General features: G+C 49.3%; 2 protein-coding genes across 2 annotated transcripts; both read right to left on the bottom strand.

Moving 5' to 3' along the window:
* Positions 1 to 52: 52 nt before the first annotated feature.
* Positions 53 to 2,208, bottom strand: LOC136507189 (protein FAR1-RELATED SEQUENCE 5-like). Its single transcript, XM_066501988.1, has 2 exons — positions 648 to 2,208; positions 53 to 573 (listed from the first exon to the last, which is right to left on the bottom strand). Exons 1-2 carry the CDS (start codon positions 2,194 to 2,196, stop codon positions 53 to 55), a joined length of 2,070 nt encoding a protein of 689 aa, XP_066358085.1. The 5' UTR covers positions 2,197 to 2,208.
* Positions 2,209 to 7,072: 4,864 nt separating this feature from the next.
* On the bottom strand, positions 7,073 to 8,466 carry LOC136506629 (luminal-binding protein 4-like). Its single transcript, XM_066501530.1, has 2 exons — positions 8,173 to 8,466; positions 7,073 to 8,071 (listed from the first exon to the last, which is right to left on the bottom strand). Exons 1-2 carry the CDS (start codon positions 8,460 to 8,462, stop codon positions 7,132 to 7,134), a joined length of 1,230 nt encoding a protein of 409 aa, XP_066357627.1. The 5' UTR covers positions 8,463 to 8,466; the 3' UTR covers positions 7,073 to 7,131.
* Between the last annotated feature and the right edge of the window lie 15,153 nt (positions 8,467 to 23,619).

Below are 23,619 nucleotides of genomic sequence, written 5' to 3'. Positions count from 1 at the left end.
TTCAATATAGAAAATGCACCCAGGTGTAATATATATAATGAAATTGAAAAAATCAGTATAAAAGCAGCCATGACAGAAACAGAAGGAGCTGACAGCAATGGGTAGGAGAAACACCTTTTTTCTTTGCACTTCTCTTCTTCTTCTTCTTCTTTGTGTTCTTTTCAACTGCGCTTTGGAGCCGTCTAGTCTTTGCACTTTTTACGACCCGAGGAACTCTAAATGATATTGATCCTTTCAATGTGTTTGTGTCACAGTTAGTCGATACTAAAGGAACCTCATCAGTTTTTTCTGGCTCCTTGCTTAGAGAGTTATCCACTTCCAAAACTAAATTATCGACGGCTTTCTCCAAGTGAACAAGAAGTTGTTTTGACACTGAGCACTTCAGTGCAAGGGATGTCGCCTTTCGTGAGATGCGTGCAGCATGTGTTTTCATATTTTTCTTTTCCGCTCCTTGTTTCTCAATATAAAATCCTCTTTTCGCATATTTTGTCCATCTGTTTAGTACATATTTGGACGGCAAATTGAAAACATCATTCACACTGAAGACTTTGAAGGCATGCTTGCATAGTATACCTACATGATAATGATTCTGTTTTCAATCTTGATTTATAACAAACTGTATTGTAATTTAAAGTGTCTGTACATACCTATGGACTCAAACTTTCTGCAGGAACACGTAATGTCCATATCTACAGCGTTGAAGATGACAGTTGCTCCATGAACAGAATGCATATGCGTAACCATATATGTCAAAACTGACCCATCTGTTTGCAACAATTTACAAGAGAATGAGAAATGCAGTTTAAATTCTTCTTCAAACTCTGAATACATCCTCCTTGTATATGATTCAGCTGCAGTCTTCAACAAAGGCAAATTTGGGCTGTAAGTAATCGGGGTTTTTCGACGCGAGTTAAATTCCGCGTCTAACTCATTTTCATGAAGGCTAGCAAAAACCTTCTCACATTCTACAAGAAGCTCTGAAAGTCCAAGTCTCCTACGGAATCTTTTCTTGAATACATTGTTCATGCCTTCACTCCTTTGAGTCGAGGCCATATTAGCTGTAAATGAATCACGGTAGACAATAGCCCACCTTTTTCTCAAATCATATAGGTTTGCCATCCATTGGTTCTTCTCAAGGTCATACTTACTCGACAATTCATGCCACTTCTGGATGAACATATCTTCAGATCTATCTTCATACACACATCTCTTAAAATTAGGTAGAAACTTATCAGGGTGCTTCTGAATTACATGCCCGAGATGTTTAGTGGCGTTAAGATAGATGTGCCACAAACAGAGACGATGGCTTGTATTCCTAAATACGTAGGCAATTGCTCCTGCCGTGGTTGCGTCTTGATCGGTGAAAATTGTACTTGGATGCTTTCCTGACATTGCTGTTAGAAAGGTTTCAAAGAGCCAAACAAATGATTCAATGGTCTCATTAAATACCAAAGCAGCACCAAAAATTATTGTTTGCTTATGATGGTCGGTTCCAACGAATGGTGCAAATGGCATTTCAAGCTTATTAGTTTGAAAAGTGGTGTCAAATGACACAACGTCACCAAAGCATGCATAATCCATGATAGACTGACCATCTGCCCAAAAGAAATTAGCCATCCGACCATCATCCTCATCTATTTGAATGGCATAAAAGAATGTAGGATCTTCTATCTGCTTATTCTTCAAGTATTCTAGAACTGTTTGAGCATCATTTGATTCTAAGTACTTCCTACGCTCACGACCAATTTTATTTTTGCAGTCCATCTTTGAGAATGGAACTTTGTCAGATCCTCCATAAAACTCCTTCATAAACTCATATACCTGTGTTGGCTTCATTCCAGCTTGTCGTATCTGGTTAATCAACATCCTATCCGCTTCTACAACACGTCGTTGGGATCTCAGCTTATGCGATTTATTTGTACTAGCAAAATAATGATTGTGATCAAGTACAACCTTTTGCACTGTCCAAGTCCCCTCTCTGCTGACACTAAACTGAACACGTGCATCACAACCTGTCCTTGTACTATCCTTTGATGTCTGAGTTTCTCCATGTCCTTGGCAACTACAAACAATATACTTTTGACATATACTACCATCTCCTCGATGCCTTGTCTGGCTCTTTCTTATACTGAACCCAACATTACCAGCATAGGCATTATACATCTCATAAGCTTTGACCTCTGATTCAAAAGTCATACCAACTTCAGGAATTATTCCAACTTTATCAACCACCTGTTGTGCAATCGAATCAGAATTAAAGCTATATTGCCACAATGTAGTTATTTATAATTGTCTTCGCCCTATCTATTTAGTTAGAGGAAAAAAGACTGTTACCTTATTTGGTACTCCGTCTATCACTTCTTCAGCTACTAGATGATGGAGAGCGTTCCCATTAGCACGAGTGTTATCGTCGATAGCAACAATAGTGTTCTGTACAGTATAGTATGCACACATTTATACATGATGAAACTACATGAAAGATAGAAGAGGAAGATCAAAGACCAAATGATGACCATACATGTGTTACTTGCTCTCCCTTGACTCCACGGATAGAGGGAGAAACCATGGGCGATGAATTGTCTTGGGATGGCAACAAATTCTCTTCCTGGCATCCTTCTCCTATCATGCCGGCTCCATCGTCCAAGGGGACGGCGGTGCAAGGACCACCTTCCTGGCCTCCTTCTCCTGTCATGCCGGCTGCGTCGACGGCGCAAGGACTAGCACCTTCCTGGCCTCCTCCAGTCATGCCGGCTACGTTGTCCATGGAGATGGCTGCGCGAGGACCACCCTACAAAGTATGCGATATATGTCACAAACAACACGTGACAATAGCAGACCTGTCTTAAGTAATGGTTGCATGAAACTTACACATAATGGGATGCTAAAGGACTTATGTGGTGCGGTACATTCTTGAGCAGGAATATCTGGGGCCACTGACTCAACATCAGAGTGTACATTAAAATCCAATCGCTTTGCTATGCTCACTTCACCCTCAAGGATCATAGTGGCTACAAGATAGCATAAGCAAACGGGAGAAAATCAGTTAGCAAGACCATATTGTTGTACACACAAACATGTGTACAACATATAGGCCATCTCAACATATGCATAAAAATAATACAATTTACATCTAACTAAAGTCAACAAACCAGCAATATCAAACTTTCATTTTAGTATAGATTGGACAATGTGGAAACCAAGTAGGAGAAAAAAGACTAAAAAAGGTAACTCATTGATGGAACGTTTACATGGGGCATGCTGAACTCGAATCGACATTCAAGATTTGGATATAATAAAGAGAAGTTGAAAATTATGATATACATTGTATACACTCCATTCTAATCCATTGCATGCCATGAATAAACAAATAGTAGCAGAATTATTGTTTTTTCCTTGCAATACCATGAAGCCCTGATTTCTACCTGCCGACTATGCAGTAACATTTTCAGCTTAGCAAAGCGTTTAATACATGCGTAATGAAAGAGCCATGATGCTGACCCAAAATCTAGGAATTTCTACTGCACAGTGCACATACACCACAGAAGCTCATAAAAATCATCTACATAACAAAAATATGTCAAAGAAATGTGAGAAACAAAAAACCTGGTTCAAAGAACTGACAACAGAAAGATCATAAGTTGAGAACTCGATCAACTTCAACAATGGAGGGAAGTGGGATGAATTTGGTGTTGCTGGGCAGAGCCACGGCGGCGTCCGCGTGGGCGTCGATCGGGAAGGTGGAACCGTGCGACGCGGACGCGTGCTGGGGCAGTGGGGCGCCGAGGAGGCGAGGACGACGACCGCGAGCTGGCGGCCAGGAGCGGCACAACGAACGTGGCGGAGCTGCTGGCGCCCGGCGACACCTTCTTGGTGGTGCGGCGGAGGTGGATGATGAGCGCCTACCGGCGATTGGCAAGAAACAATCTAATCACTTCCTTGGAACCCACTTCCTTCGTGTGAAAGAGGTCGGATAATCTTGAGGCTGGCTATTAATGCCAGGCTCAGCAAACGAGCCGACGTTCTGGTGAAACCAAGCCGAGCGAAGCCAAGCCGAGCCGAGTCTCAGGAGATGGCAGCGCCGCGGCGTTTTCGCGAGCGTCTGATTCGTCGGTGTCCACGCGTCGCACGTTTAAGGATGCGGGCCCAGTTTCCACGCTGCCCAGTCCAGCCCAACAGACAGCAGCAGGCCGTAACAGGCCTATCCTCTCTTATATAGCCCAGCTCCAGCTGGAGGCTTGAGGCCTGGCCTGCCATTGACTCAAATTTTTATTTTTCTTTATGGCTCAACAAAATCGGGACCATCTGCTCAGGGTTGACCAGCAACTTGTTAACTAATAACTAAACAGAAATACTTTAGCAAAGAAGTAGCACTAAACAACAGTGTTTAACAGACCACAAAATCTCGATTTATAGATAGTTTACCAAAGTAAACCTCACCAGAATAATACTCCCTCTATTCAAATTATAAGACGTTTTGGCCTTTTTTTAAAAAAAAACATTTATTTTTTATGTATATTATTATGTAAGATATGTAGCAAAAGCAATTTATCTAGAGAAACCAAACGTCTTATAATCTGAAATGGAGGGAGTAGAAGTATGTTATAGCTTTCACTTAATATACAAGCTATTGAAGTAAAGTGAGCCACATTATCAACTAACATGTATCTAGATATCCACGTCAGCGAACCCTATCATCCACTATCTTTATTTAGGGTAATAGTCTATCTCCTCATGCAAGCTAAACTACCAATATTATAGTGCCACATAAGCCATCAGATTTTCATTCCAAACAAAAAAATCGTGCACTGTCATCCGTGACTCACACAACAACACATAGGGTCCAACACGGGGCAGCTAATTAGCAAACGTTCACTCAGATGGGTTTTGAGCGAACGCTTTTCAGACACATGCAACTTTCCTTTTTTTGTAAAAAAAATTTCCGCAACTTTTCTTTTTTAGAAAGTTTTCTATTTTTAGCAAAAGCTTTAGATCTATGGTTTTCTATAATTAATTTTTATAATTAATTGGAATCATTCATAACTGCAGTTTTTATGATCCAATTATAGTGGTGGACTAATTGTTTTATTATTAACTGTAGTAAGAATTTCATACTTTTTTTTCGTGTGCAGGCATATATGCCCGAATTTCATTAAGAGGACGGGAATGGTCAATAGACCTTACAATAAAGCCGTTAGCTGATGGTGGCGAGAGACCATCACCAAAGCAAACCGCAGCCTAGCTACTGGATTACAAAAAGTCGTATTACAAGACCACCTGGTTCTGCGACCATAAGCTAATCAAGTGAGCCAACGAAGAGTACCCTGCCTCGCACCAGCATTGCGCTTCTCTGATCACCTCCTGTGCGATTGCCGCCAAGTTGGACGTGATTCGGTTGAAGACCCTATTGTTCCGCTCCTTCCAGATTGTCCAGGTGATGAGCAGTAGCAGGGTATCGAATGGTGGCCGGCTGTCAGCACTCATCCATTCTCTCTGTCTCAGCCACCAAATTCCCAAGCTTTCCTCTGTCAGCGGCGTCAAGTCCTGTAACCCCAAAGGTAGAAGCAACCTATACCAGAGTTGCCTGGTAGTCACACACCCCACGAACAAGTGATCACACGTCTCGGATGCCTGGCTGCACAGGTTGTAGTCATCTGAATCCTGTAGGCCATGCCGCAATCGTCGATTTGCAATCCAGATCCTGCGGTGAAGCACCAACCACATAAAAAACTTGACCTTCGGTGGAGCTTTAGTCTTCCCTAATTCCTTGGCACCAAGGAGCGCAGTTGATCCTTCGAAAAAAGCTCTGTAGGTCGACGACACGCTGTACTTCCCATCAGGCGACCACTTCCATGTTAATCGGTCCGGCACATGTGGATCGAGAACGACGGCGCGTAGGATTGCCCACACACACAGGTACTGAAGGAGCACCTGCACAGTGTCCGCACCATGAATTTCACGCGCCCACCGGTTCTGGAAGAGACCATCGTTCAGAGACATCTTCTTTCCTCTCGGTGAGATGGCAGCGAACAACTGAGGCGCAAATGAGCATAGCGAACCAACATTGGACCAATTGTCCATCCACAGTTTTGCTGAGGCCCCATCGCCGATGATCACAGTCATGCTGGCGTCTATCATTGCGACTACATTCTTCTCAGCACGTGCCGGCACTGTATCCTAGCAGCGATCAGGCTCAACTCTGCTTAGCCATTCCCAACGTAGCCTGAGGGCCAGCCCAAAGAACCTGAGATCCAAAACACCTAGGCCGCCCAGAGATGTCGGACGACAGACAGTAGTCCAGGCCAGTTTACATTTTCCTCCTAGCGCTGTGTCAGTACCGCACCAGAGGAAAGCCCTGCAACGTCTATTAATCTGCTCAATGGCCCAGGTCGAGAGGCAACACGCAATGCTAATATGCACCGGGATCGCCGACAACGTGACCTTCCCGCGTGCGTGAGCAGTCCTGACTTCCAATCCTCGCGGCGACTGAATCCACCAATGCTTGCTCCTCTGCACATTTCAACCTCTTGAGCGACAGCGAAATGCCCAGATACTTGCACGGGAACGGGGCGACGACACATGGGAAGGCCGTTTGCACATCCAACATCATTTCTTCAGTGCAGCGAATCGGCGAGGCGACACACTTATCAATGTTGGCTATTAGTCCAGACGCCCCCGCAAATAGCAGTAGAATCTGCTGAAGACAGGTGAGGTCCTCAGCAGCCGGCGTGACGAAGACAACTAAATCATCCGCGTAGAGCGAGGCCCTATGCTTGATGGATCTTCCTGGCAGTGGAGCGAACGTGCGGAGACGATCAGCCTCCTGAATCATGGATCATATATATATAACTTAGTCATAGATTTAATTATTTATATTTAACAAGCATAAACCTAATATGGATTAATGTTAATCCGACTACATCCAATAAGGTCTTGTATGGCTCAAGATAACAGGTCAGGTGAATCTAAAGTTGTGGGATAAAAAAAAGTTTGTAAAAGAATATCATGCACCTCATATCACTTCTAGTTGTTTATACACAATTTATGATCCATGTATGCACACTACCATTATGTGTCTAGATCCCTCGAAGACCTAACAACAAAACCTCTACTACTGTAAATATAATGAAGTCACTAAAGAGAATGGACGTAAAGTGCAGCTCCAAGAGCCATCGCTTCATCCGGTTTCCTCCGTATGTTAGGCTCCCTTCCATCAAAGTAATCCCTGACGAGGTTTTGAATCCTGGGTATCACGGCACTCCCACCGACCATAACAATCTCACCGATCTTGCTCTTGCTCCACTTTATACCACCTCTGTTCACCATGGCTGTTTCCACCAAGTTCATGACTTTGCGGAACAGATCATCATTCAGTTCCTCAAACTCCGACCGTGAGAGCGGCTCCGAGAAATCGACACCATCAACGAGGGACTCAACAATCACCTGGACATGATCTTGACTGCTCAATGCCTTCTTGGCATTCTCACATGCCGCCCTCAATTTGCCTAGACCGATCCTGTCCTGACTGATATCCACTCCGTGCTTCAGCTTGATGCGCTTGGCGAAGTAGTCCACGACCCTGTCGTCAAAATCGTCTCCTCCAAGGAAATTGTCCATCCGATACCCAAAGACTTGAAACCTGCCGTCCAGCAGCACCACAAGGCTCGCGTCGGACGAGCCGCCGCCGACACGCAAGACAAGCGCAGTGCCGCGCTCGCGCAGCTTCGTGTGCAGGCCGTGAGCGACGGCAGCAGCGGTCGGCTCTGTGACCGTCCAGACGACGTCCAGCCCGGCCATCTTGCCGGCGTACTCAGCCGCCCCGCTGTGTGCCGCGGCGAAATGCTGCGGGATGGTCATGACGGCGTACTCGACCGTGCGGCCGAGGTACTCCTCGGCCTTGTTCTTGAGCTCAGCCACTACCATGGACGCGACCTCGCTGAACTCGAGCTGCTTGACTGAACCATCGCTGGCCGTCACTTGGACGATCGCCGTGTCGTAATCTCTTGTACCGATCTTGTACGGCACGCGCTGGATGGCTCCCTGCACGATGTCCTCGTCGTACCAGCGGTTTCGCCTATTAACAGATCGAATAACGATACACACTAATCATGAATCCATCAATCAATTATATATAACCTAATATATATGTATTGTTTTTAGTGGAACGATATATACCTTAGCCCGAGCAAGCGTTTGAAACCGAAGATGGTGGCCTCGGGGTTGGCGGCGGCGTGGTTCTTGGCGGCCTCGCCGACGAGGGAAGTGCCGTTGTCGGTGAAGGCGACCCAGGAGGGGATGCAGAACTGGAACATGGTGTCGTCGTCGGTCGTCTTGCCGGAGCCGGTGTAGCCGGCGACGCAAGAGTTGGTGTTGCCTAGATCGATGACGACCACTTCTCCGCGCCGGTACCAGAACTCCCTCGGCCTACTGTCGGGGTACGTACTTGGGTCCTCGTCAAGGAGCATTTGGAGCCCGGGCGCCGTGGCCACCAGCACGCATACGAGCATGAGCACCGCCGGCAGAGTTACCGCCGGGCGGCGACCGCCAGCAGCCATTGCGACCAGAAGAATTACTAGGTCTCTTAGGTTTCGTTATCAGCTTTTTTTTTTTTTGACACATCCGGTTAGGCCGAGTACGGTTTGGTTTGGAACTTTGGATAGCAAACATTGGTCGTGTCGTGTGTCCCTCGATCGGATCGGATCCGTTACGTAATACTGGACGACTCTGTTCAGCCAGCTCCGTGAGCAAGGGGCCCATGGCCAATACTCAGCCAAATATAATCGAGAGAGTAAAAGAACCAGAAAAACAAATTAAATTGAAGAAGATCAAATTTGGAACAATTGTACAAATTTCACCAGTTTCCTGAAACCATCAAGGTAATTCTATTTCCCTGACGGTTTATTCAATAACCGTCAAAAAAAATTTAAAACCATCAGGGAATTTCATATTTCCATTAGTGTGAGCTGATTTCGATAGTCCAATATTATTTCGAGTTTTTTTGTTGGGGACTCGCTCTATCTCGAAGGGTTAAACTTGTAAGTTCTAATACGACCATCCACCTCGATTTATATGACAGGATCATGGCTAATTCAGAAATCCATCTATCTCATCAATCAAAAAGGTTCAATCTACTACACTTTTTTTTACCCTCAAACTCTTACAACCTATTGTTGTCCAACATTTTTCTATACAAGATTTACTAGAGTTCTAAATGGTCTTGCAGAACCTAGGACATCCCTGCTATGCTTTACCCTGATAAATCTTTGCGAGGTGGTTGTTCTGGGCGAAGAATGAGTGTCAGATCAGTCTCGCCAACACCCCAAGTCAGCATCACCATTTATACCTACCTCACCTGCATGTCTCAATCGTGTGCGGCCCTTGCAATCATGCATACTGTACGTGTAACCGAATTAGTGTCAACACTTTTTTTATAACTACTGAAAACGAAAGGGAAAAATATTTTATCCCTATGTGGTTGTGTACAAACATCTTATATAATTTTACTATTATATGGTTGTTGTCCAAGAAAAGTGCGACGATACAAACAAGCTCAAGACACAAAGAAAGAGACAAGAAAAGGTATATATCTTATAGTATTTGTGATTTTTTTTTGTGAAACCATAGTATTTGTGATTTAGATGACAACACAAGTCTAAGACTAACACGAGTGAAAAGTGAGTTAGATTATACTAAGTCCTAGGAATGCAAGAGACGAAGTGGTGCAAAGATCGGCGGAGAAACGACGCAAACACCAATAACGGAACCACTTCACAGCACTATTTAACACAAGGTAGATTGGTAGAAGGCACCGCACAATTAATCTGCCGAGAAGAAAATGGGCTGCGACAGAACATCTAGTGATTATCAGTAAGGTGGCAAAAGGAAACTTGCACTCACCGAGTCACCGTACGATATGGCAGAAAAATATAAGGGCGTCCGCAACGGACCCAGCGAAATCGCTGGCTAATGTGGATGAACAAGAAATAAATTAGTATTGATCTGTAATCGTTCTCTCCTATTGGATCCCAACTATTCATCTCTGTTTTCATCGAACGATGTGAAATCGAATAATCGATCGGCAACTTACTAGGTACCAGTGAGTTTTCTCTTTCCACCTTTTTGGCTTCCACGTCGGACTCACAGCCAGCGACGTCACTACCCCCTTGGGACACCCTAAGCAGTAGATCGTCTCGTGAATGGAAAAAGGCAACGAGTCATCCAATGCTTATGATTTCGCAGCTTGTTTCCTACAGCTAGTTGAGGTGAATGGGGTTATATATAAGGTTGTCTACACTGCATCCACCCTCTCAAGACATTTTTGTTCGCTTGAACTTATCATCCCTGCTTATTAGCCATGGTACACTGTTTTTCTCTCACAACAAAACAACATCAGCCGGCTTATCAACCGTAGAAATTAAACCATCAGCCGAACAACCCATTCAAAATTACATCCAAAATTAGGATAGACAATATTTTAATGCATCTTTGTTGAGAGTTAGTCCCTAGAGTTTGAGAGCTTTGAGTGATTGGGTCTTGATGCCCTTGTATCTTGACAATTCGGAAGTGCAAGTCTTCATGACCTTCCAGTGAAGGTGAGGTAGCCTTCGAGTCGTCGACTCTCTCCATTCTTGGTGTGGAACGACAACGTGTTAGTGTGCAGAGGACAAGGAAGCATCTCTCCCTTAAATGGAGAAACCATGTAGTGGATACAACATCAAGGTGACCGCGACTAAGTGGATCTAGTGAGACTATGTGACTCACACCCGCCTTTGCTCTGTATTTGACACACCATGATCGAATTGGGTGACAGTAGTGGCAACTCTGAGACTTGATGACTCGCAACACTTTGGTTGGCGAAGGCCTTGTGTGATAGTCCAACACTATAGTAACCATCGGGTGGCATAGGGACAGTGGCGGATCCAAAGGGGGGGCTGGGGGGGCTCCAGCCCCCCCTAATTTCTTGATTTCAATGCTAATTACTGTAGCAAAACTTGATTTCACCGTTAAATCTTCGTGCAAATCAACATCTCTGTTGTTTTAGCCCCCCCTTATCCCGCATCCCACATCCGCCACTGCATAGGGAGATTTTGTGACTCCATTGGTTTTGGTCGAGCGAACACCGCAATCGAGAGAGACTTATTGATTGGGAGCATACCTCGATAGATCTCCAACATAGACTAAGGGTTGTGTTTTAGCAACCAATAGCACAGGATGCCAAGAGTTTATCCTCTCTATCCTTTGCTTTTTACTTATCATACTTGTGTAATATTTACCTTTGTAAGATTTAGTTATAGGGTTGTTAGGATTGGCTATATATGTTAATAAACTCTTTGTGGGTTGTTGGTAAGATAAAAGTGCACTAGAAAAACGTTAATTGCACATCATACTAGAGTTAGAGTAGTTTATGGGTTCTCTAAGAGCATCTCCAAAGAGTGTTTCTAAAATTCACCTCTAAATCATCATCATTTGGAGAGTCATCTGCATAAAAATCACTTAATATATGTTCCTCCCCCCCCCCCCCCCCCCCCCCCCCCCGCCCCCTCAAACAACTTTTCTATATCTTATATTCTTGTATACACTTTAGAGAGTCATTTTCGTATCTATCTTTGGTTAGCGAGAAATTCAAAATAGAGGATGACTATATTTGGATATAATCATTTAAAGAACCGGTTGAAGGTTACTTTAAAATAGAAAAACTCTATTCCTAAAAATTAGGAAGGATATAGAGAATCTCTTAGAGTTGCTATAATGGTAGTTAAATTTGACCCCTAGGATCTATGTTTTGTTTAGACCGAATTCACCCCCCCCCCCCCCCCCCCCCCCCCCCCCCCCCCCCCCCCTCTTGGGTGCTGACAGAACCTAGTTGCATCCATAAAAATCTACAATTTTGCCTTGCCAAAACAAAAAAGGTCTTGCTTCAAAATGGGAAATATTTTTTGGTCACATAACCATTATTGAACGAAGATTATTACTCTGCTGACACAATTGACCAAAGCCAAAACTATAAATATGTTTTTTTATAGCTGTGGTGTGTGCTCCAAGTTTACTTTTACACAGCTCATCTCTCAGACCGGAATAAAATTGATGGGGAAGGCTACCGCCGTCAGCACACGCTAAAAACATATGGACTAGTGCATATGATGGGAAATCATTTCTACTACCAGACGTACCTACACCAATCCTATAACCAGTATGGGTATGGCCCCAATCCTATAACCAGATGGGTATGGCCGAGCAGGTATTAAGCTTGCCGTTTTATATCGGGTGACCCCAATATGGTACTGAACCAGGCTAAATATATCTCCTGATTCCAGTGCGAACTTCAGTTCCGTTTTCTTAGCTTCCCTTACCATGGCGAGAAACCGGTGGCCGTACACAATCTCTGGCGAAACACAAATAATGTTGTTTTTTTTTGTTGTTGCAAAAGATTAAACTCAACTTCAACTGAGGGCTTGTCAAAAACATTTATCCATCTGTACCTAATCTGATATCAGCACAGCAGCTGAACAATGTCAATTTTGTACCCGTGCAATTAATGTAAGCATGATCATACTAGACACCTATCCTAACATCTCCGTGCAGTTCTATAGATACATCGAGGATCATATTTTCAAGATGATGAAATTCTTCTCTCCTTAAGCTTTTTTGATGGTGACGATGAAGCGATGATGGATCGCTGGCGCCCAACCTGAGGCTCACCTTCGTAGGATGATGTTCGGCGTTGCTCACTTGTATTAGCTGCTGTGGACCTCCAGAAATACCATAAGCAAATAAGAGCCATCACACTGAACAAGGTAACAGCTATCCATATACCCTTGCTATTGCTAGTGTCATGTACGTGAACCACTTCACTGTCCGCAGAGATGTCCACAGAAGAAATGTTTGTCTTTGTACACTCTGCTTAGAAAAAGATTAAAAAAAAAAGCTATTAGTAGGCACAAATTATTATTACACCCTCTATCCTGAATATAAGGCGCGATTAGACTTGGTGAGGCCACCTATATATAATTTCTCTTATAATATATAATTTATAGGAACAAAAGTTTGATCATTACAAAACATTTCTAAATTCAAGGATCTAATGTAACTACTTTTGTAATACAAACTTTTGATATAATTAGGCTAATTATTAGTCAAAGATAACAAAGTTTTAATTTTGAAATACATGCATGCCTTCAGGGACCAATGGAGTAACTGAGATAGCAAGTATTTTGAGCTTCAAGGAACAACAAATAAGCATGTACCTGCTGAGCAGTCCTCCATATGAAATGTTGACCATTTGGAGATGATATGTCTATCCTTTCCATTGCACAGAATATATGTGGTACCTAGTTCAGGAGGTCCCCATCTTTCTTTCATATAACGGCAAAGGCAACAAGCCCCACTCTCATCACTTGCTGGAACTTGGTCAATTGCATATAATAAAGCATTGCAGCATGTCTGTGAGGACGAGGATGGCTTCCATACACCGTTTGGTTGCATACATGATAACACGGCAACGCTTGTCAAGTCATAACGACATGTGCCCTCTTCAGATCTTTGTGTATCTGTGGCTGAATAGGCTCCAGATGATGATAGAAGCATTGTGAGCAGCAACAACCACAACCAAGACTTTTGGACTACCAATCAAAACAAAGCAAAAACATGTAATATCAGTATGTTTGTATTTTTTTAGAACACAATGTACTTAGCAATTGGAAAGGGCATGTAACTCAATGACAAAACTGAATGGAAGAATCAAAAGTAAAATAAACTTACGACCTTTTTAGCCATGCAATTTATTGTACAGTTTGAAAAGAATGAGGACATTAACAATGTATTGAATATATCCAATGCAAAAGGTAGTCCAATAAGAAAGAGCGAAACGCACAGCATTATTCATTGGCATTAGGAGTATTTATCTCTGCATCAACAACTGAAACCTTTCTGCGCCTCATTGCCTGCATTGTAGAGATTACTACTCCAAATCATTACACTCTGATGAACAGTAGCAGAAAGATTTACTATAAGATTCCTAGGTTTTATGATCTAAAAAATACTGGAAGTTAAAACAAATTTCATCTGAAACTGAAGTTGATGTCACAGCACAATAGCACATACACCTTTTCTTAAAACTTGGCAGCTGGTGTTCCATTCATTTAAACAAACAAAGCATGCTCAAACAAGTTTAAGCACCAAATAAGATAGGGCAAAACCTCCACACAATATCACTATGCATATTTCTCAAGATTTTCTTTGGCAAATGTGCATCACTAAAATAAAGGTAGATTAAGTAGCATTGGCAGATTAAAACTTCTTAGAATATAAAGATAGGAAAAAAAGACAATCCCAGACATACCAGTAAACAAATAACAAGGGAGAAGATCTCATAGATGAATATTGATCCAATTTACAAGACTTAGTATAGCACAGTTAGCCAGAAATTGTTATACGTGTAGCATAAAGCAGTTGTAAATAAAACTGCACAGCAAGATAATTGGTAGGATCACGTGCGCATATATATAACCAAAAAGCGAAGGGGTTGAGGCGTCCGCTTGTCTTACAGCCATTTTAGAAGGGGTAGCCAGATACTCTTGGGAATCAACCGTGCAGTCCATTACCATGTATCCCTGAAAAAAAAATTCGGACAGATTAGAATAATCATTCAGTCATGAATGGGCAATACGCTATTGTGGAAACCGAAGAACAGGAAACGGATCCGAAGGGATGAGCCCCAACCATACGATCGCACAGGAGAAATTTGTTGAAATTTTACAGAGGATCCTTTCAAATTTCTATCAAAGTGTGGGGATGGGATCCACAAAAAGCAAGGTGCAGACGGGAACCAACCAAAACTGCGACGAGCAAATTGGGGGTACCGAAGCACACAGTGACACAGCACACACCCGGACACCCCACCCCACCCCAGCGACCCACAAAATGATGCAACTAGAGCGGCAGTGCTTTCCCGCCATGGATCGCCCAGCGCAGAAGTCCCGATCGAATCGGCGGAATCAAACGACGAAACCGCGGCGAGATTGGGATTGGAGTGAGATCGGCGAGGGGATTGTTTGCATACCATCAGTTCGCCTACTTGCGGGCGGAGCGGAAGGGAAGCCCCTCGTTGCTGCGGCGCGACGATCGCCGACCCGACGTTGCTTCTCCGGGAAGCAACCGCCTTCATCGCCGCGCCTCCGCGACGCCGCGGGTTTAAAGCAAGGGGAGAAGCAGGGTTTAGAAGAGAAATCCGGCGACACTGGTCACTGGCCCAGTTGCCACTGATAAGCCGAAGTGAAAGCAGAGTGAACGTGGGCCGAGTGAGGCCGAATTGGCCCGTCAACAAAAACAGTCGCCAGCCTATTAAACCGGACGATTGTTGAACTCAATTTTTTAAAACCCTTTCATTTTTTTCTGCGCGAAGTTTTTAGAATTTTGGTTTGAAAAAAGTTTTTAGAAAATTAGTTTACTAGCAATATACACGTGCGTTCCTACGGGTGAACACCTGTTTTAAATCTGACAAGCCTACAAACAATATTGTGTCTTGTCGGTGTTTTGGACTGGCGGGCCCTCAACCAACTAGTAAAAACGTACTGCGTGCCCCTAATCCCGGATGGTGATGCAAAGAGACACAAGATTTATACTGGTTCGGGCAATGGGTGCCCTACGTCCAGTCTGAGAGATCGATCTTGTATTCCTTGCACTGAAATGCTCGCAGTATGGGGTTACAAGCAGGGCAAGAGAGGGAGCTAGTCCCATATCTCTGCGCGGAGTGGCGTGGATCGCTTGAGGAGTTGATTTCGGGCGGTGGAGAAGCGTGCGTGTTTCGGAATGTCGAGTGTGCGTTCGTCTACCTCGTGAACCTGTGTGCCTCTCCCCTGAAACGGCCCAAATCCCTCCCTTTTATAGTTGAAGGGGGGACAGGGGTGATACATGTGTTAGCTATGTGGCGTCGTGCGAATAGAGGTGGCATGTCCGAGCCCTGTAGCCTATTACTATGGCGGTATGGTTGGTGGAGTGGTCCTGCCCTTGAAGTGTTGGAGCAACGCGCCGGTCACATCCGAACTTTGTGCGACGTGAGAGCTCCAGTGATGGTTGGACGCAGGGCCTGACGAGCGACGTGCTGGTTGCTATGCGTTGACTGCGTGAAGAGCCGAGGCCCAGTTGGTGCCGAGGCCGAGCCGTCATAGGGGGCTCAGCAGGCGCGAACCCCGAGGTTGCCGAGACCCTGAAGTAGACTGCCGAGGCATGGAGGGAGCAGTTGGTTCTATACACTGACTTCGAGGCTATAGTAACCTGGACTTGACTCCGCACGCCGCGTTGTTTCTGGAGCAGTGGTTAGGTAGCACAGCGCAGTACAGGCACCAGTCGTGGGCACAGTACCGAGCACAGTGGTTGGTGACCCCTGTCCTGTCCTATCCCGGGTGGCACGGCTTCGATGTGACTAGCGTCCAGTTGGTCACGCCGCTGTGTCGAGCCGTCGTTTGGCTGATATCGCGGGAGCAGTCGTACGCGCCGGTCGGACGCAACGTCTTTGTCCGAGAAGTTGGTCGAGGCGGAGGCGATAAGGTTGTTTTGCCGAGCCGGCCTTGAGCGAGGTGGAGAATCGGCGTCTCGTCCGAGGCTGTACGCGCGGGGCCTCGGGCGAGACGGAAAATTGGTTCCTCGGCCGAGGCCTTTCGCGCGAGGCCTCGAGCGAGACGGAAAACTGGTAGGCCATCCGAGGCCTCTCGTGCGAGGCCTCTAGCGAGGCAGAGAGTAGGTGGCTTCGGACACGGCCAGGGTTTGTTCAATAGTTGCCCCTTGGCTTTGACTTTGACGGAGTCTAAGCGATTTTTTCGATTGTTGCTTAGGTGACCCCTTTTCGTGGTACCCGACAGTAGCCCCCGAGCCTCAGGGAGAGTGTGAGCGCTCTCTTTGAGGTTTTGACGAGGCTCGGCTTGCAGCAGCTCCTGGCGGGATGGTGTTTCGTACTCGAGGCCTCGGTGGGTGCGCGCAAGCGCACCCGCCGGGTGTAGCCCCCGAGGCCCTAGAGGAATGAATTTATTCCTCCAGGGGCTTTTCTTACGTTGTGAGAGGGGTTTTATTGCATTTGCTGGGCCCATGAGTGCGAGTTTCGGTCGCTGAGCCTCAGCAAGGTTGCAGGAAGAGCCCCCTAGCCTCTGCTCCGAGCGAGAGGGCCGTCAGAGGTTCCCTTGGCTTTTTGTGCAGCCCTCATGCATCCTTTTCGTTTAGAAGGAGGGGTGGAGGGTGCCATGCTACCCTCGGTGGGCGCGAACAGTGACACCTCCGGTGAGCTGTTATCGGGTAAGTCCTAGTGGAGGCCCGAGCCCCGTTCGCTAGGGGTCGGCTGGCGGTCCAAAGACGCACTCCAAGAGTACTAGAGGGTTTCTCTAGTGGGTGCCAGGGCCGTTCGCTGGGCCCCGGTGGCTCAGTGCCTCCCTACGGTGGGATCCCATTCGGAGACCTCCCTGTCGGTCTCGGACATGACTTAGGTCGTCCGTTGCGATCGTTTGCTCAGGCCTCGGCCATGCACGGGCTCGCCCCTAGTGGTCCCTGACTCTGCTGCCCTGGGGCGGCTGTCAAAACCCTCGGGGGCCCAGCCTTCGAACCCCTGGACCGTAACGGGCTCGATGCCCTTTATCGTGTTTTTCCGAGTCTTCGAGTGCGAGCTTGGGTTGCTTGTCTTCGTCTTAGGTGCGGGAAGAGCCCCCAAGCCTCCGCACGGAGCGAGAGGGTGGTCAGGAGTTCTCCTGCATTTTGTGCGACCCTCGCGCATCCTTTTCATTCGGACGGAGGGGTTGTTTGCCGAGCCCCCTCGAGTGCGAGCCTGGGTCGCTAGGTCTCGGGAAAGTTGCAGGAAGAGCCCCTGAGCCTCTGCATGGAGCGAGAGGGCGATCAAAAGTTCCCCTGGCTTTTTGTGCGCCCCTCGCGCATAAGAGTTTGTTTGCCGAGCCCCCCTCGGGTGCGAGCCTGTGTCGTGGGGTCTTGGCATATTTGCAGGAAGAGCCCCTTAGCCTCTGCACGGAGCGAGAGGGCCATCAGGGGTTCCCCTGGCTTTTTGTACGACCCTCGCGCAACCTTTTCATTCAGAAGGAGGGGTTGTTTGCCGAGCCCCCTCGAGTGCGAGCCTAGGTCGCTAGGTCTCGGCAAGGTTGTAGGAAGAGCCCCTTAGCCTCTGCACGGAGCAAGAGGGCCGTTAGGGGTTCCTCTGGCTTTTTGTACGACCCTCGCGCTTCCTTTTCATTTGGAAGGAGGGGTGGAATATGCCAGGCTACCCTCGATGGGCGCGAGCGGTGGCACTTCTGGTGAGCTGTTATCGGGTAAGTCCGAGTGGAGGCCCATGCCCCGTTCGCTAGGGGTCGGCTAGCGGTATAGAGACACACTCCAAGAGTACCAAAGGGTTTCTCTAGTGGGTGTCAAGGCTGTTCGTTGGGCCCCGGTGGCTCGGTGCCTCCCTACGGTGGGATCCCATTCGGAGACCTCCCTACCGGTCTCGGACACAACTTAGGGTGTCCCAAGCGTTTCGCTTGCTTGGGTCTCGGCCCCATATGGGCTCACCCATAGTCGTCCCTGACTCTGTTGCCCTAGGGCGGCTGTCAAAACCCTCGGGGGCCTAGTCTTCGAACCCCTGGACCGTAGCGGGCTCAGCGCCCAGTTCCTTTGTCTAAAAGGAATTGGGTGGGGGATATTCCCTCCCCCCATCGGTTCGACAATAGCAGGCACGCCTTTTGAGGTGACTTTCTCGGGGAGGCGGAACGGTGCCTGCCACTGCAGCGGTCGGACGCGACGCCGTGTCAGCGGATGGAACATAACTGTTCACGCGATTAATGAGGGAAAGGTGGGTACGTGGGCGGTAAAATTGGATCTAGATTAACTATGTCAGATCTAGGGGAAACTTTCCCGATTTCGTCGCCTGCCCATTTCACCTCCTTCCTACATAAATACGCAACGAGCCTCGCCCCTCTCCTCCTTACCTTGCCTACATTCGCCTTTGCCGCCCTTGCGCCGTTGCTAGAATAGAGAGCGCCGGGGAGAAAGAGAGAGAGGCGAGATAGAGAGAGCGAGAGAGGCTCACCGTCGTAGTCGTATTCTCCATCGCACCCATGGCCGGCGCCATTGTCGTTGAGGCGGATTCTTAGGGTCAGTCCGATGTCACCATGGAGACGCTTCAATCGCTCGTCGATGGTGGACTTCTTTGCCCGGTTACTGACCCCAACAGGACGGAGTGGATCACTCCGTCGGGCGAGCCGGAGCCGAGGCCACACGATGGCTACGTCATGAGCTTCATGTCCTTTCACGAGCGCGGCCTCGACTTGCCGGTGGATCGATTCATGCGGGCGCTCCCGCACTACTACAGCGTGGAGCTCCACAACTTCAACCCCAACTCCATCGCGCAGGCGGCCATCTTTGTCGCCGTCTGTGAGGGTACATGGGGATTGCTCCCCATTGGGAGTTGTGGATCCACCTCTTCCGGACGAGGCATACCACCAAGCCGACAGACACGTCAGGCGCGAGGAGGGCAGTGAGGGCCGGTGGCTGCACTCTCCAAGTGCGCCAGGATCGGCAGCACCTTTACATCCTGGCTGAGCTCACCTCGACCAATCGCCATTGGTATACCAGCTGGTTCTACCTCCACAACGACGATGGTGGGCTTCCCCCTTACACCGGGCGGATCGTGGAGAGTTGTCCGGAGAAGTGGAGGTATGGCGTCCCGAAGGAGGATCAGCCCAAGCTACAGCCGCTCCTAGAGGGACTGGAGAGGCTGCGCTGCCGTGGCCTCACGACAGCTGTGGTTGTGGCGGCCTTCCACCGTTGGAGGGTGCTGCCGCTGATGGCTCGGCGGCGGCGCCTGTTTGAGATGAGACCGGATGAGCCGATCGAAGGCATCCGGATGTCTGCCTCCGCCCTCCCCGATGAGGAGATTCTACATAGGGTGAGGAAGATGGTGGATGGGAAGCTGAGGAGCGGTGGTCTGGCCCCTATCGCGATGCACCCATCGCGGGGGTACTTTTCTTTGGTAAGTCACACGCTGCTGCGGCCCCCGATGCCTCCTCATTCCTTACTATTTTTCGGTCCTTTATTTGCGTTCGCCATTCCTACAGGGCATGAGGGACGTGCGAGCCTCCCCACCGCCTGTTCCTAAGGATGCAGCGCGGCAGGCGGTGAACCGGGCGCACGCCGAGGCGCAGAAGAGGCGGAAGGACGCCAAGGAGGCAAAGCGTACGAGGAAAATCCTCACACGCGAGGGACTGGAGAAGCGCCGCCGGCAGCAAAGGCAGGATGGTCTTCTGTTGGAGGCATCCCCGTTGTCGTCACTGTCGACGGATGCTTCGGATGGAGATGACGAGGGCGAGATGGGGCGGGGTCCCCTGGATCATCTCCCTGACATCGGGGAGATGGTGCCTGGGGCATCGGCAAGCAGCCCGGCGCTCCCAGGAGGAGAAGGAGGAGACGCCTCGGGGCCGGTGATCGCCCGCCCCGGGGCCGAGGCCGACACACCCAAGGCGCGGGCGTTGGGAAAGCGCACCGTCAGCCCGGTGGGCTCAACGGTAGCGGTGGAGCAGGTGGCGGCAGGGGTGACACAACTGCCCCCGCAGAGGACCGATGGGGCGCCGGGGTCCGTCGAGGACCGGCCGACGCCGGCGGATATAGAGGTCGTGCCTCTGCGACCGCCACCACCTTCATAAAGGAGGGTCGCCGTGCCAAAGCGGTTGCAGCCCCGCTCGAGGTAAGCGTATTTTTGGTAGAGTTGCAGCATTTTCCATTCATTCTTCGGTCTCATGCTGACCCCGTAAGTATCTCGTCTTCAGCCAGAAGCATCCTGCGGAGGTGCCCACCTTGGCACCACTTAAGGCGCTCAAGGTGAGGCCCAGCTCCACCGCCCATTGGGTGGTGGAGGCGCAAGCCACCATACAACATGGCGCAGCGTCGGCGAGGGCCGACCCGAAGGAGTTGGTTGCCCAAGGAGGGGCTGCCGAGGCGACCCCGACATAGACAGGGGAGGGAGCGCCTCCGTCCCGCGAGGCCGAGGCTCGTGAGTTAGATGGGGCCAAGGCGCCCTCAATTACCGAGGCCACTGAAGTCAAGGCCCCCCGGGCCTCCGAGGCCGAGGCGACGGAGGCCGGGGCGCCCAGGACTACCAAGGCCGCAGCGGCGAGGGTCAGAGCCCCTGGGACCATCGAGGCCGATGTGATTGCGGTGAAGCCGTCGGCCCAGGAAGTGGAGATGAAGGCGGCGGAGGCCTCGGTGGCGCCCCTGGTCCTAGGCCTGCCGCTGTTGCGGGGGAGCGTTCGGGAGGCGGAGGTCCATCCGATCTCCTTCGACGATACTTCCCAGGCGTAGGAGGTGGTCGACGCCGAGGTGGCTGGCTTCGTGGAACAGCCGGCTCCGACCCCGGGCGAGGGAAGCTCGGCCCTCATGTGGGTACGACCCGAGCCCCATGGGTGGGATCACTCGCGTGTCCTATGGCAGAGCCGGGACGACCCTGAAGGGGAGCCTCTGTTCACCCTCGAGGATGCGGCCGAGGGCTGGCGCTGGGACACCTTCGAGCAATACTGCCAGCTGGTGGAGCGGTCACTACGGACGGCGCTGTCCGTGGTGGCCGACGATCTGCCCAAGGTCGCCTAGGTTCGCGCCTTCTTTTCTCATGTGGTGTCGTCTTTTTCTGAGTTTTCTTGTAGTGAATGATCCCTGTTCTGCTTACCCGGGAGCTCGAGACCCGGTCTCTTGGGAAGTCAGTCTTTCTCCGGCGGGAGAGGGATGTCTGGGACCAGCTCCAGTGGCAGAAGGACCTGCTCACTCGTGCCAACGAGCTTCTGTCGGTGCGGAGCGCGGAGGTGGAGGACCTCCGCTTACGCGGTACTGATATGAAGGCTGCTGCGGCGGTGGCTCAAGAGCAGGTCGCCCCCTTGGCGGCGCGGGTCAAGGAGTTGGAGGAGCTGACCCGCGTGGCCGGTGATCGAGACGCCTTCAGGTCCTGAGCTGGAGAAGCCACGGCCTCTGTCAAGGCCCTTGCTGGACAGCTGGGACGGAGTAGGGTGCGCACCAGCTGATAAAAGGTGCCTTGGACGAGGCCCTCAAGGCGGCTGAGGCTTCCCGAACTGAGGCTGTGGTCTGGAGGGGAAAGGCCGAGGGTGAGTCTTATTCCCCTTGTTTTATTTGTTTTTCTTGTGTTTGGCCCCTAACTCCATGGTGTGATATAGAGCTGGAGGGAGAGGCTTCCAGGGCGGCCGAGGCTTCCCAGGTCATGGTCCAATGCCTAAAGGAGAAGGCCGAGCCTTCTCGGGTCGAGGCCCAGTGCTGGAAGGAGAAAGCTGAGGCCTCCTAGGTCGAGGCCCGACGCTGGGAGGAGAAGGCCGAGGGTGAGTCTCGTAGGCTTCCGCCCCTATTTGGCTTGTTTTCCTTTGTGCTCAACCCCATTCTGTTTCTTTTGGTGCAGAGCTAGAGAAGGAGGTCACCCAGGCAGCCGAGGCCTCCATCGCAGTGCAGGCAGTGCTTGAGACCGAGATCGGGGAGCACAATGTGCTGAAGAGCGCCGCCCGTGCTACCTACAAGGCCCTGGAGGTCGAGGGGGTCTAGTCAGGCCGCTCCCTCAGGAGCCGCCTAATTGCGTTGAGCGGCCAAGTGCACGAGCGACTCCGAGGGGCGCTGCACACGGGCGTTAAGCGCGCCCTGACCATCATCGCCTCACACTACATCGGCATCGATCTCAAGGCCATCATCGATGGCTATGTCCTGCCTGATGATGAGGAGGAGGCTGACGAGGAGGTTGCGAAGCTGATGGAGGCGACGAAGGGCCCCGGCACGGCGCTGGCCCAACTGTTTGAAGAGGAGGTGATCCCTCCCACGTCATCCGCCGATGCTGGAGACCCTGAGCCTTGACATGGGCCCGAGAGGCCATGTAAATAGATTAGGGATTATGTTACCCTATCATAACGCTGGTGGCCGTCGAGGCCTTTTTAAAGTAATCGTGCGTCTACGCTTCTTTAATCGTTTTTCATTGTATTTTCGAGCCTCTGCCCTCTGTCTCGTCTCTGAACAAATCCCTTGCAAAAAACTTCCTTGGAGCCTGAGCCGCCCCCCGGGCAAAAGGTGGTGAGGGAGTGCCATAGCCCGGAGGCGTAGGCCGTCTCGCGACTCAGCCGGCCTTCTGGCCTTGAGGCAGCTTTTCGATCCTTAGGTTTTTTCACAATTAATTTGTTAGAGCACGCTAGAGAGTTTGGCGTAGGAATTTTTTCAAAAACGACTGAAAAAAAACGGTGCGTGGGACTTAGGGGGGGAGTCCCCCCTTCTAGCCCCCGAGGGAGGCTTGGTTCTACAGAGACAGAGCCGAGTCTCCCTTATGGTGTTATCGTACTGCCGAGACCCGTGATGGGCTCGGGGGGTTTCTCAAAAAATTAGAACAACTAAAGAACGCTTCTTAATTGTATTCCGAGAAACAATGTATACAATGCTTGGAAATTTAAGGGTAAAAGCGACGTAGCTGTTCTATGTTCCAAGCGTTGGTGAGGATTTCGCCCTTCTCGTTGGTTAGCATGTAGGTCCCGGGCTTCAGCACTTGGGCGACGATGTACGGTCCTTCCCATGGTGGGGTCAGCTTGTAGCGGCCCTTGTTGCTCTGCCTTAGCCTCAGCACCAGGTCGC

Source organism: Miscanthus floridulus, chromosome 15, assembly GCF_019320115.1.
Source record: "Miscanthus floridulus cultivar M001 chromosome 15, ASM1932011v1, whole genome shotgun sequence".
Classification (NCBI taxonomy): Eukaryota; Viridiplantae; Streptophyta; class Magnoliopsida; order Poales; family Poaceae; genus Miscanthus; species Miscanthus floridulus.
This window is presented reverse-complemented; position numbering and strand designations above follow the sequence as displayed.

Coding starts and splice junctions, on each gene's coding strand:
- LOC136506629 (XM_066501530.1), bottom strand. CDS start 8,462: ATGCTCCTTGACGAGGACCCAAGTACGTACCCCGACAGTAGGCCGAGG. Junction 8,072..8,172: donor AAACGCTTGCTCGGGCTAAG/GTATATATCGTT, acceptor ATCTGTTAATAG/GCGAAACCGCTGGTACGACG.
- LOC136507189 (XM_066501988.1), bottom strand. CDS start 2,196: ATGACTTTTGAATCAGAGGTCAAAGCTTATGAGATGTATAATGCCTAT. Junction 574..647: donor CAGAAAGTTTGAGTCCATAG/GTATGTACAGAC, acceptor ATTATCATGTAG/GTATACTATGCAAGCATGCC.